General features: G+C 32.1%; 3 protein-coding genes across 4 annotated transcripts; all 3 read left to right on the top strand.

Annotated features, from left to right (window-relative positions):
- Positions 1-1,931: 1,931 nt before the first annotated feature.
- LOC108563546 (gastric triacylglycerol lipase-like) lies at positions 1,932-4,710 on the top strand. Of its 2 annotated transcripts, XM_017922254.1 has the most exons (8): positions 1,932-2,140; positions 3,120-3,276; positions 3,334-3,526; positions 3,576-3,690; positions 3,745-3,967; positions 4,022-4,174; positions 4,227-4,454; positions 4,509-4,710. In XM_017922254.1, exons 1-8 carry the CDS (start codon positions 2,034-2,036, stop codon positions 4,662-4,664), a joined length of 1,332 nt encoding a protein of 443 aa, XP_017777743.1. In that variant the 5' UTR covers positions 1,932-2,033; the 3' UTR covers positions 4,665-4,710. The 2 variants fall into 2 exon arrangements, with proteins under 2 accessions (XP_017777743.1, XP_017777752.1); XM_017922263.1 differs by lacking the exon at positions 4,022-4,174 and having other exon boundaries at positions 1,934-2,140.
- Positions 4,711-6,568: 1,858 nt separating this feature from the next.
- LOC108563559 (lipase 1-like) lies at positions 6,569-8,514 on the top strand. The gene is made up of 7 exons (XM_017922273.1): positions 6,569-6,733; positions 7,129-7,321; positions 7,380-7,488; positions 7,545-7,767; positions 7,824-7,970; positions 8,026-8,253; positions 8,308-8,514. Exons 1-7 carry the CDS (start codon positions 6,578-6,580, stop codon positions 8,452-8,454), a joined length of 1,203 nt encoding a protein of 400 aa, XP_017777762.1. The 5' UTR covers positions 6,569-6,577; the 3' UTR covers positions 8,455-8,514.
- A 2,180-nt stretch (positions 8,515-10,694) lies between these two features.
- LOC108563784 (gastric triacylglycerol lipase-like) lies at positions 10,695-12,708 on the top strand. The gene is made up of 8 exons (XM_017922568.1): positions 10,695-10,743; positions 11,119-11,276; positions 11,329-11,521; positions 11,573-11,687; positions 11,738-11,960; positions 12,019-12,162; positions 12,212-12,439; positions 12,497-12,708. The coding sequence occupies exons 2-8, from the start codon at positions 11,133-11,135 to the stop codon at positions 12,644-12,646; spliced, it is 1,197 nt and encodes a 398-aa protein (XP_017778057.1). The 5' UTR covers positions 10,695-10,743; positions 11,119-11,132; the 3' UTR covers positions 12,647-12,708.
- The last annotated feature ends 229 nt before the right edge of the window (positions 12,709-12,937 follow it).

Genomic DNA, 12,937 nt, shown 5'->3' with positions numbered 1-12,937 from the left:
CACCTCCGCGAAGGAGCACTGATCTTAAGCGAAGCTTCTTATCAAAACTGTGCCTTTCTCCTCATACTCTTAGTAATTACGTTGAATGAACAACTACTTAGTCGTATCGTTAAGGAAAGTGCAGCCAATAACCATAGTTAAGACAATAAAGCAAACCAATTTTGCATGTTAATGTTTTTTGATTGCCCACAACGGCTATATTCGTGGTATAAGTTCGACTATAAAAGGAATTAAAAATTAGTGATAGTAGAAGTTTGTAACTAAGACCTTATTTAAATATTATCAATTAAATAAAATAGTTATTTTTTAAGGTTTGCAAGATGTTGTTCAAATACTTGATGGCACTTGGTTTGATGGCGTTCAGCGATGGATTTAAGAATAGGAACTTTTGCAAGAAATGGTCAGATTATACTGTTTTCTCGTACTTCGATAAAAAAATCCAGCTGCTGGTATAATGAAGATGTTCGAGCAACAACGGTATTGGAATTGTTCTTTCTTTGTTGTGTCGTGTCCCAGAGATGGAATTCTGGACAAAGTGGAATATCTTCTTCTGGTGTTGACATTGTAGAATTAAATAATTCAATTGGTTTAAAACAAGTTTATTATAATAATTGGTACTCTTGGGGTTCTTTCCACAATGTAGATAATTTTAGAGATTGACTAAGACTAATTCTAAATACTTATTTACCAACAAAGTTAATTATTATTAATACGGACGGGGTGGGAGTTTGAGGAGTAAGTCACGGTTTTGAGAAGACGCTTCCCTTCAGGTTACTATTCTCCGTTGGATCTCTCTATTCTGTAGTTTGGTTATCAGTTAAAAATACGAAGAAACGCTGCAAACGGTCAATGTCTTCCGTGGGATTTGCCTACTCTGCATTTATTCTGATAATGACCTATAATTTAGTGGTTGGACACAACAGTTGTTCAGTATCTGTAAAATAATATTGTCAAGAAACAAAAATTGTTATTTGCTGTCTGTTGAATGATGATACTGTTCTCGAAAGGTTACATAATATTGTTGCTAAAATTGTTGTTGAATGGTTCAATTTCGTTGTCAAGAGACACGTTGTTATTTGCTGTAGTTGTATGGTTATATACTATTGTTGGCAAAGACGTGTGTTGTTTTTTGTTGTTGAGATCTTACACAATATGTTTCCAAGTGAGATCATTTGTTATTATTTTTAATGATTGAAGAATAACGTTACCAATAGCATAAATTATTTTTGTTGTTAGTGATTGTTTGAAAACATATACCTTGTTATTGTTGAATGATTGCATAAAATAAATTGTTATTGTCGTTGAATGGTTATAGGATACTATTGCCAAAAAACATAACTACCAAGTTCAGACTCATAATGTTACAACGGAGGATGGATTTATCTTGAAGTTATTCATGATTCGCGTTGGCGACAACCAGCTTTGACGTACCCAGGCAACCAATACTTTTGGTGCATGGTACCTTGAGCAATTCCGAATTGTGGATTCAAAGAGATGATTCAGTTGGTATGAAATAAAGGCTTTAGTAAATAAAAAAATAATTTAAAAATAAAAATCGTGTAGGTTTACGTAAAGGTATTAATTATATAGTTATGGATTGTTAACGCACCGTGGATCTTACTATCCTTGGAGATGGCTTCGGGGAGTTCTGCTGTTTTCTTATTTGTGGGTTTGATTTTAGCGTTTGGGATACCAGGAATAGGTTGTGTGGGTCCCCTTGGACACTTCATGGACCAAGCTGCATGGTCCTCCTGATTGCATGCCGCACACCTCTGCGGCAATGGCGAAGAGAAAATATGTGTCGGATGCGGTCCCTGGCACTTATTGCATTTAGTTATATTGGGGCATTTCCCCACTACCGGAGGTGGAGGGATGCTCTCCTCAGCTGGGTCGTACAACCAGTGATGATCCTCACTTTGTATGTTAAGTTGTTTGTTGCTCTACATGTTATTCGTTTACAGTAACTGTGATTGATTTTGTTATTGTTTAATTGCGAGCTTATTTCATCGTCGGTTATTTCGAGATCAACTCTGATGAGAACACAGGATAGTGATGTTTGGTTTATGTGTTTTAACGGTAACTTAGAAGAAACACTCTCTGAATGGCTGGTTATAATGCCTCTGCCATTCATATCCCTGAGGTAGGCTATTACTGTTGTTTTGCACGTGTTTGATTTAATCAGAAACTCTGATTTGGTGAGTATTACAACATCTGAACGGTTGCATGGGTTTTTGGACCAAGCGTCCGAAAACTGGGTCCTGGTCATATTTGTTACGGTTTTTACCACGAAGATATTTCTAGTGGTTTGTGCAGATGTAGTTTTTGTAATTTTCGTTGGAGTTTTAAAAGTATCATCGTCGTTGGATTCGTGATGGTTTTTTTATTTTCGGTGTTTTTGTTTTTTGGCCGCAGCCCCACACAGGCTGTCGAAGAGCCGGTACACGAGGATAAGTAAAAAACACAGAGAAACTATTTACTGATAAAATACGGAAATTCAGAGACGTCCGTTCTTTACCACGACTCGTGCAGAACTGTGTTTTCTTAATTTCCCAATTTCTTGTAGAAGAATGTTTATTTTTTAACTTATTTTAAATTAATAATAAGGGAAGTGAAAAAAAAATTGGGATTTTTTTTTTAAAATTCGATAAATTAACAGGAATTATTATTTATAGAAAATAACTATCAAATGAAAAATTATGAAAAATAATGAGAAATACAAATAATATATATGATAACTTTTTTCTTAAATATAATAACTAATTCATTTTACACGCAGAAAATTGTAAACGAAGGAGAATTGTTATCCATGGTTGTAAAGTTGATGAATCTTCTTGTTGTGATGACAAAAAAGCTGATAAAAAGTCTACTTGGAGGTATGCGTTTCATGGAAATGTTAAATAATTTCTCATCATCAAACATTAAGATTTCATAATAATCCAAGAAAAAAAAATAACGCTATCAGATAAACCTGAGAATGATTGAAAATGAAAAATATCAATCAATGATTACGTTTACCTAATTTACTCATAACTATTTCCTATTTGATAGTATTTCGTTTCCATTGAGTGATTGATTATGTATTAAATTTTAATCTCATTTTCTTGTCTTTTCTCTTTCAGGAGAATTACAATAGCAAAAATTGGAATCGTCGTTTTGTTTATTGCAATTTGCGCTGGTTTCTCGTATAAAAATAACGTGTGCAAAACTTGGTCCGATTATACTATCAAACATGTCAGCGATTCGTGCAAGTATAATCCAGATGTCAATGCAAACATGGTAAAATCTAGTAACTAAATATAAGTAGTAATAAATTATATTTTTTTAAATATTTAGATTAGTATTGTGCAAAGATACAACTACAAGATCCAAACTCATTACGTTCTTACCGAAGACGACTACATCTTGACCGTCTTCAGAATAGCCAATAGCTCGAGTTCATTCAATTCTAATAGGCAACCGATCTTTCTGCAGCACGGCACTATCTGCTCTTCTGAAATCTGGTTGCAACGTGGCGAAGATTCTATAGGTTTATATAATTTAGCTGAAAATACATAATTTTAATCATTATATTGTAGGTTTTCATCTGGCGAATGCTGGTTTCGATGTATGGCTTGGTAATACTAGAGGCAACTACAATTCTCCCGGTCACAAGTTCTACACTACTCAAGATTCGAAGTTTTGGGACCACTCGTAAAAAACTTTGTATTGCTTTAGTAGTATTCTTATTTCATCGTGAGATTTAAGGTTCGATGAATTGGTTCTGGACATTCCAGCAGTAGTTTCGTATATTGGTAATAAGACAGGAAGGACTGGAGATCTCTTGTATGTGGGTCACTCAATCGGAAGTACTCAGGTGTTGGCTTATGCTTCTGAAAGACCCGATCAAGCCAAAAAGAACTTGAAGGCTATGATCCTTTTCGCCCCGGCTGTATATCTGGATAAGCAAGGTTTTCTCGTCAACTTGGTGGTAAGCAACATACAATAATCATTGGATAAGAACAACTTCAATTCTAGATTTCAGCGTTTTCTACTCAACATACCATTACCATTCGATAGCGTGGATGTACGATCTCCTTTAATTGCGATGATCTGTTCTTTCACTGTAATAAACATAAACCTGTGTAGATATATTTTCGATTTGAACTTTGGAAATGAGAACAATTTATACGATCCAGTATTTTAAAAACTTTTTTTTTAATTACTATTTGTTTAATATCATTTTTTAGGCGTTGTTTCCGATTATGCTAGCATCATTACCAGATAGAGAATCGCTGAAGCCTTTTGTACAGTACATCCAGTTTGCAGATACGGCGGAATTCAAGAAATTTGATTACGGAAGTAAAGGTAATTTGAAAAAGTACGGAACCGAGAAACCGCCCAAATACGATTTGGGTAAAATTTCCGTTCCAGTATACACGTTCATAGGAACCTCAGATGATTTAACACCATTTAGTGTAAGTTTTCTACTAAATCTGTAACTTTATCATTACAATCTGTTATTTTTTCAGAATGCGGAGACATTCCACAAGGAATTAACTGTATATAATGAAATTTATGCTTTACAGAATTATTCTCACATGGCTTACTTTTTGGATGCAAATGCTAAGGAAGTTTTATACAAACCGTTCTTTAATCTTCTCGAAAAACTTGGGACGAAAAAGTAATTTTTCACCTAAAATAACAAATAAAATTGTTACTATGTAATTTATAATCAATTCTATTTATATAAAATAAAATTTCAGGCACATTTGCTAATATTGTCTAATTTATTATTTTTTTCCTTAGAAAAATATCTCTTAATTAATGCACAAATACTGAAATTTTTTGTATCAGAAAATATTAGTAACTAATAAATATAACCCCGTTACCAGAAAAGACTGGAAAACCACCCCAACAGTCTCGCGTTATCCCTCCTAGAGAGTAGTGACACCCCCCACAGACTACAGATACACTTTCGACCTCCCCTTTAGAAACTAAAAGTTAGTTTGTTTTAATGTTTTTTTTTCTTTTTTTGTCAATGTCAAAAAACTGTTCAACTCGTTGCCAAAATTGTTGCAGATTTGGAATGATTAAAAGTAAAGAAAAAATAAATAATTAAAAATATAATAAATTGATAATTGTCCAATTACTAACGTCAAGTTTACTATTTTCTTTAAGCAATTAATAATAATTTATTTATGAAATGCCTTATCAAGTAATTAATATATAATAATTATACTTAACAATTTTGAAACACCAGTTTTTGATATTATCATATACTTATTAAAAAACACGCGTTGTTTCCATTATGTGTGTGTTTTGATAACAGAAAATTATTTAAAATAATTAATTATTATACAATACCACCGCATCCCGGATCTATAAGAAGCTCAAAATAGTTTACGGTCCTAAAATACTAAAACTAACTGGTGTTTAGGGCTCACGACTTTCTTAATATAACTCTCTGAGATCCGACAGTCCCCCACTATTGTCCTCTCAACAATTTAACTGTTGTTTAGAATTCGATGATTTTCTCTATTTCATATTGAAATAAAAAAATTTCTTGGTGTCATCAAATATGTCTAAATACTCAAAGTTTTCTAAGGATTCGTGAAATCACGCGAAGGAGCAGTGACCTTAAGCGGAGCTTCTTATCAAAACCGTGCCTTACTCTTCATACTCTTAGTAATTACGTTGAATGAACAACTACTTAGTCGTGTAGTTAAGGTAAATGCAGCCAATAATCATAGTTGAGACAATAAAGCAAACCAATTAATATAAAAGAAAGACTCACCATTTTCTATTATTAATTATTATATCTTGTTTTGTGACAATTTGTAAATTAATAATTATAAACATGAAACAAAAAGTCAACTGCTACAAAGGGCTATTGACCAGGTCTTTCTGCCCTAAAGCAAACCATTAAACGAATATTCAAGAATAAACCACAAGTAAAAACTTGTTGGATTGATTATTTATAAACTTCACAACAGAAAATCGAAGAAAATATTCCACAGTGACTTGTTTTTCCATACAATACATAAAAAGTCCCGAGCGATTTAAGGGCTCAAATAATATTTTGAAGGGGACGCAAAGATTTGTAGTTCCGTCACTAATTATAATTATTTAGAATAAATAAAATAAAAGTTTAATATATTTCTATGACCTTGTTTTAATGTAAATAATTGAATTAAATAATTTATTCTAAAAAACAAGTCATCGCAATTAATTCACTGCAATTGATTAAATATAATGATTTTAAAATTTGTTAGATTCAAAAAGTTTTATTCAAAAAAATTATTGAATTCTAATTATTTTTTGATTAGGAGACTTTTTATATTTCTAACAATCGTTTCCCAAATTGCGAGCAATAATTCACTCGTGTTACAGTTTCTTTACATTGTTTCAAAGTTCAAATTAGTAACGTTAATTATATGTCTATTTTGCATGTTAACGTTTTTTGATTGCCCACAACGGCTATATTCGTGGTATAAGTATGACGATAAAAGGAATTGAAAATTAGTGATAGTAGAAGTTTGTAAGTAAGACCTTCTTTAAATATTATCAAATAAATATAATAGTTTTTAAGGTTTGCAAGATGTTGTTCAAATACTTGATGGCACTTGGTTTGATGGCGTTCAGTGATGGATTTAAGAATAGGAACGTTTGCAAGAAATGGTCAGATTATACTGTTTTATCGTACTTCGATAAAAAATCCAGCTGCTGGTATAATGAAGATGTTCGAGCAACAACGGTATTGGAATTGTTCTATCTTTGTTGTTGAGTATCTGTAATGTTGTCAAGAAACAAAAATTGTTATTTGCTGTTTGTTTAATGATGATAATGTTGTCGAAAGGTTACATAACATAGTTGCTAAAATTGTTGTTCAATTTCGTTGTCAAGGGACATACATTGTTATTTGCTGTAGTTGTATGGTTATGGTATTGTTGCCAAAGACGTGTATTGTTTGTTGTTGTTGAGATGTTACAGAATATGTTTCCAAGTGAGATAATTTGTTATTGATTTTAATGATTGACGTTATCAATAACATAATTTATTGTTGTTGTCAGTGAATGATTCAAGACATATAGTTTGTTGTTGTTGAATGGTTGCATAAAATAAATTATTATTGTTGTTGAATGGTTATAGGATGCTATTGCCAAGAGACATAACTACCAAGTTCAGACTCATAATGTTACAACGGAGGATGGATTTATCTTGAAGGTATTCAGGATTGCCAACGCGACAAGCAGCTTTGACGAACCCAGGCAACCAATACTTTTGGTGCATGGTACCTTGAGCAATTCCGAATTGTGGATTCAAAGAGGAGATGATTCAATTGGTATGAAATATAGGCTTTTAGTAAATGAAATATTAATTTAAAAATGAAAATTGTTTAGGTTTCTTGCTAGCAGATATGGGATACGATGTGTGGTTGTCGAACAGCAGAGGCACGTACTATTCTTCAACGCGCGTGAAAGGATTATACTCGGATTACTGGGATCACACGTACTTCAAACTATAGTTTCTGTTGGATCGTTGTTATCGATAAAATATAATTTCAGCTTCGACGATTTGGCTAAAGATAATCCTGCGGTTCTCGAATACATCGACAAGGAGACACGACAAGCTGGTAACATTCTGTATTTAGGACATTCCGCAGGAAACACGCAGATGATGGCATACGCAAGCGACAGGCCGGATCACGCCAAAAAATACCTGAAAGCCATCCTGAATTTTGCTCCTGTAGTTTACCTTGACAAAGAAGAATTTTTGATTAAAGCTGTTGTAAGTTAGAAATCCAACTCAAACAAAGTAAATCTCTTTAAGTACTTATTTTGCAGAAAGTATTAGTCAAACTGCCTATACGTAAGATCAGCGTTAGACAATATATATTGAAGAACTTATGCTCTATGACTTATGTAAATATTAAACTGTGCAGGGCTGTGATCGCGAAAACTTTCGGTCCTGAAAATGGAATCCACGATCCTGTAATTTCGCACTTTAAATTAAATGGGAATTTATGAATAATTGAGTAATTTTTAGGAAATCTTCCCTACTTTTATGGGAATGTTTCCGGATCAAGAAGGTATCAACATCTTCAAGCAGTACATGCAGCTGGCGGATAGCGCAGAGTTCAAGAAATACGATTACGGCCCTCGTAAGAATTTGATAATGTATGATTCCATAAAGCCTCCGATGTATGATATGTCGAAGATCAATATACCTATGTACATGTTCGTTGGAGAGGACGACGGTATTGGGACGATGGAAGTATGGTTTTTTTTTCTGAATGTTTCAGAATTTCTTTAAATCTTGTATTTTCAGAGTGCCAAAAAGGTGCAGAAAGTAATGAAGGTGTACACTGAAATCTTCAAAGTCGATAAATACAGTCATCTCACATTCTTCCTTGGTAACAATATCCAGGAGGTTCTTTACCCTCCATTCAAGAAAGTCTTGGAAAAATTGAGATAGTTTAATTAATGACGAAATGCTGACTCAAATTAATATAGATAATAAAGTACTTATGCAATGTTTCAGAATTTCCTTAAATCTTGCATTTTCAGAGTGCCAAAAAGGTGCAGAAAGTAATGAAGGTGTACACTGAAATCTACAAACTCGATAAATACAGTCATCTCACTTCTTCCTTGGTAACAATATCCAGGAGGTTCTTTACCCACCGTTCAAGGAAGTCTTGGAAAAATTGAGATAGTTTAATTAATGACGAAATGCTGACTAAATGAATATAGACAATAAAGTACTTATGCAATAAGTCGGCGTATTATTTTATCAAACGAATTCCTGAATACATTTCTGTAGTCGAAACTATGTTGTTATTTCACCAACAACAATGTATTGTACAAATAAATAACGAATTGTTCTTTTTGTTATTTATTTGTATTGCTGCATTTTTAAACGCTTTATCTAATACTCATATGTTATGTCACTTATTTGGAGCGTTTTCTTACGTCTAACAAATATTTTTCAATTACTAAGAACATATAATTTGCAACATTAATTATTATTTTTTTATTTTATAAAATATGATATTTCTTAATTTTCTTTTTATCTTGAAACCATTTCATAATAATTTTACAGAAAGCACGGAGGAACAGCGTTCTACGAAGTACATGCATTCTATAGCAAAGAAGGAGGACAAAGTGCTGTGTCCAACCACTAAACTCGTTCAATTTATTATTTACCAAACCTAAGGCTCCACAATAGACAATAGAAGGGATATTTCTTCTATTGTCCAAAAATCCATTCATGGGACACGATTGAAGAGTGCTGGTATTGCGTAGAAGAGGACAACCTAGAACCCAAATCTGCAGAAGAGCGAAGGCATGAGGTACATCTTGGAGAAATACTAGAATCAGAGACGTTTGTTGTTGAAATGCTGAAGAGCCAAGAGAGGTGAGACATCATAGCAAATTACTGATCAGAAGTACTCTCCATTAAGGAAGATGACTAGCGGAAGATGGAGAGAGAGAGAGAGAAAAGGAAGAAATTGGTAGTGGACACCAAGTGGTTGCTAGTAAAGACAATCTGCATTGCAAAGTTATACCAACGTATCGTACTTGGATGCGGTTGAAGAAAGGGAGAGATTTTAGTGAGTAGGAAATTTACAAAAAAATATTTTTATAGTATTTTTTTTATATAACTTTTCCAAACTAATCTACTCTTTTATATCAAATATTAAAATACTTATAACAATTGTAAATATATAATTTTTTGTGTTTTGTTCAGACTAATCAATTCTCAAATAAGGAATAATAACAATTATTGCAACAATTTACCAAAATATAAACTTAACACAATAACATAGTAATAAAAAATATGAATAAATTAAACTGGAAGTTTCATAATATACATAAAAAAAACTGGACTCAAAGTTTTGTATTTTAGTTGATTATGAATAACATATATTTTATAAAAACTGAATATTTGTTATTTTTATTATTTAACACATAATTGATTCATTATATGGTTTATAAGTTTATGAAATTAATTGAACTAAACAAGTTTATTGTATTTTAATCAATCATGTTTCATTATTATAATGAATTATTTCAAAAACACAATATGAAAATAAGTTGTTTAATTGGTTTTTTTCTTATCTTAAGTTGTTGTTATTCTCAGCACATGTAATTATTTTTTACTTTGTTGTTATTGCTGTGCATTATCAAAGTAATTAAAACAATTACTTTTTATATCAGTTATAATTGATATTTGTTGTACATGAAACAGATACAATTTAGTTTATGTGGAACATGTCGTTATTTATACTCCTCTTTGACACGTCGACAAAGACAAGAATTTTAGTCATTTCTGGTATCAAAACAAAGAAATTTGCGCAAATTACGTAACAATTTATGATATCGACTAGACAAAAAGTACAATTACAATAAGGTTTTTGAAGAAATTAAAACATTTCTTTATTTATTTCTTTCTAACTACTAATTAATAGATAAATTCTTGTAATTAGTGCACAGACAAAACAATGTAACCTAATTAAATACGATTTAAAATATAAAAATAGGTGATTTCTTATAAAAAAAGATTAGTTAAATAATTTAAATTATTTATGTACGTGTTAGTGTGATTGCATATATTGTTGTGTTTAGAATAAGCGGGTATAAATCTGGGTTTTACGATTATATTACGAAACATTCGCATATATAAATAAACTGGACACGAAGTTTTATAGTAATCATTTGCAATTTCATCGGAAACACAAATAGTTGTATTTATTGTTGTTTTCAAGTAAGTTTTAACCTCATATTTGTATTAGTGCGGGTTGAAACCGGACTAATCGCGTACTTCAAAACCGTATAAAAATAAACAGCACAAAAAGAAATTTTGTGCTTTAAGTTTTCTCAATTAAAGTTTACTTTTTTTTTTGAAATTTTCAAACCGGGCTATAGTGAATACGCACTATGCGAGGTATCACTATGCTTAATAAGATTAATTGAGTTTTTGAGGAAAATAATAAAATTTTGGTCGAAATTAAGATTTTATAGTTTTTATGATACTTGGCACCTGGAATAACATTTAATGATGAATATTGCATATTATTAAAGTAATTAAAGCAATTAATTTTGTTAATTTACGTTTTTCCATTTATTACACATGCGATAGTCTCAAATAGAAAAATGTCGATGTTTGTGTTCCTCTTTGGTTTGTGGACGTTGAGCGTCGAAGGACTGAGAAATAATGTGTGCAATAGATGGTCAGATTACAGTAACAAGGATTTCAGTCCTTTCTGCTTTTACAATCCGGACGTTGGCGCAAATTCCGTAATTGGTTCAAATAATTGCGCAAACAGATGCTAACTTGATTTTATTTTAGATTCAATTAGCCGAAAGGTATAATTACCAGATTCAAACGCACAAAGTCATCACGGAAGATGGGTACATTTTGACAGTGTACAGAATTGCGAATAGCACGACTTCGTTTGGAATCGGCTTGCAACCAGTGTTTTTGCTTCATGGAACCATAAGCAGTTCTGAAATTTGGATGCAAAATGGATTGGAATCAATTCGTAAGAAATTATGTAATTGTTGAAATTGATGTTAATTTATTGTAATTGAAGCTTTCGTTCTCGCTAATATCGGTTTTGATGTTTGGTTGGGAAACACTAGAGGAAATTATAATTCCCCAAGCCACGCTGATGCCAACATCACCCCTATGGAGTATTGGAATAACACGTAAAGTTTATTAGTTTTTAATCAACATTAATAATTGATTGATTTATTAGTTTCGATGATTTGGTCAAAGATGTTCCGGCTGTGCTGGATTACATAGCTGAAAATACAAATAAAGCAGGAGAAATAGTTTACATAGGTCATTCTGCTGGAGCTTTGGAAGCTGTGGCTTATGCAAGTGATAGACCAGAGCACGCGAAGAAGAATCTGAAAGCCATCATTGGAATAGCTCCGGCCGTTTATTTACCTAAAGAGCAATTCATGGTCAATCTAGTTGTAAGTTTAAATATAAACACGGCAATAATTGAAAAAAAAAACTTCAATTAACTTTCAGAGGTTGATACTACGTTTTAATCTAGTTAAATTCGATATAAAAAGTAATGTGTTCCACGAAATCTGCACAACTAACGTTGTAACCATTTCCCTATGCAGAACTTTCGTGTATTTGCTCTTTGGTAACAGCAGAATAGATGATCCGGTAAATAACATTAATGAACTTCGATTGCTAATACATCAATACCTTTCAGGCTCAGTTTATCGTCACCGTTAGAACCTTTCCAGATAGAGTAGCTTTGAAGCCATTTGTACAGTACATCCAATTTGCGGATTCTGGAGAATTCAAGAAGTTTGATTATGGGAAAACAGCAAATCTGATGATGTACGGTCAAGAAACACCACCTAAATACGATTTGGGTAGAATAACCGTTCCATTTCACTCGTTCATTGGTGCTTCCGATACTTTGGTTACAGAACAAGTAAAAAAAATATTTTTTTTTTAATTATTAAAATTTTAACTTTTTTTTAAATTTTAGAATTGCTTGAAGCTTCATAATGAATTGAACGTGGAAAATTCCCTTCGCGTTATCCAGGATTACGACCACATCTCTTTCTTTACAGCGAATAACACTCACGACATGTTCTTGGTTCCTTTACTGAAGCTCATGGAGAGACTCAGGACATAAGCAAATAAAGTTATGTAATGATGTAAGTTAATTGATGTGTGCGTAATAAATTATTGAAATAAACTGATCGAACTTTAATTTATTATGATAGATTCACTCGTTAAAGCAAACTACGTGAATTCATGTAATTCCGGTTTTTGAAAATGACATAATTATTTCTATGGTAATTTTTTTTCTATAATAACGTAGTTCAAGGTTAAATCTGTTTGCGAAGTTATTGAAATTAGCGTTGTTATAGTTATAAATATTAACATAATTAATGGTACACCTCTTATTATATATAGTCATCAG

Source organism: Nicrophorus vespilloides, unplaced genomic scaffold (assembly GCF_001412225.1).
Source record: "Nicrophorus vespilloides isolate i.1.1-1 unplaced genomic scaffold, Nicve_v1.0, whole genome shotgun sequence".
In the NCBI taxonomy this organism is placed as follows: Eukaryota; Metazoa; Arthropoda; class Insecta; order Coleoptera; family Silphidae; genus Nicrophorus; species Nicrophorus vespilloides.
Note: the sequence above shows the minus strand (reverse complement) of the source record. Positions and strands in the feature narration are given on the sequence as shown.

Bases quoted from the DNA above. Each gene is read 5' to 3' on its own strand.
- LOC108563559 (XM_017922273.1), top strand. From the start codon at position 6,578: ATGTTGTTCAAATACTTGATGGCACTTGGTTTGATGGCGTTCAGTGAT. The intron at 7,322-7,379 runs GTATGAAATATA...AAAATTGTTTAG, and splicing joins AAGAGGAGATGATTCAATTG to GTTTCTTGCTAGCAGATATG. The intron at 7,971-8,025 runs GTAATTTCGCAC...AGTAATTTTTAG, and splicing joins AAAATGGAATCCACGATCCT to GAAATCTTCCCTACTTTTAT.
- LOC108563784 (XM_017922568.1), top strand. From the start codon at position 11,133: ATGTCGATGTTTGTGTTCCTCTTTGGTTTGTGGACGTTGAGCGTCGAA. The intron at 11,277-11,328 runs GTAATTGGTTCA...ATTTTATTTTAG, and splicing joins CGGACGTTGGCGCAAATTCC to ATTCAATTAGCCGAAAGGTA. The intron at 12,440-12,496 runs GTAAAAAAAATA...TTTAAATTTTAG, and splicing joins ATACTTTGGTTACAGAACAA to AATTGCTTGAAGCTTCATAA.
- LOC108563546 (XM_017922254.1), top strand. From the start codon at position 2,034: ATGAGAACACAGGATAGTGATGTTTGGTTTATGTGTTTTAACGGTAAC. The intron at 3,277-3,333 runs GTAAAATCTAGT...TTAAATATTTAG, and splicing joins CAGATGTCAATGCAAACATG to ATTAGTATTGTGCAAAGATA. The intron at 4,175-4,226 runs GTATTTTAAAAA...ATCATTTTTTAG, and splicing joins AGAACAATTTATACGATCCA to GCGTTGTTTCCGATTATGCT.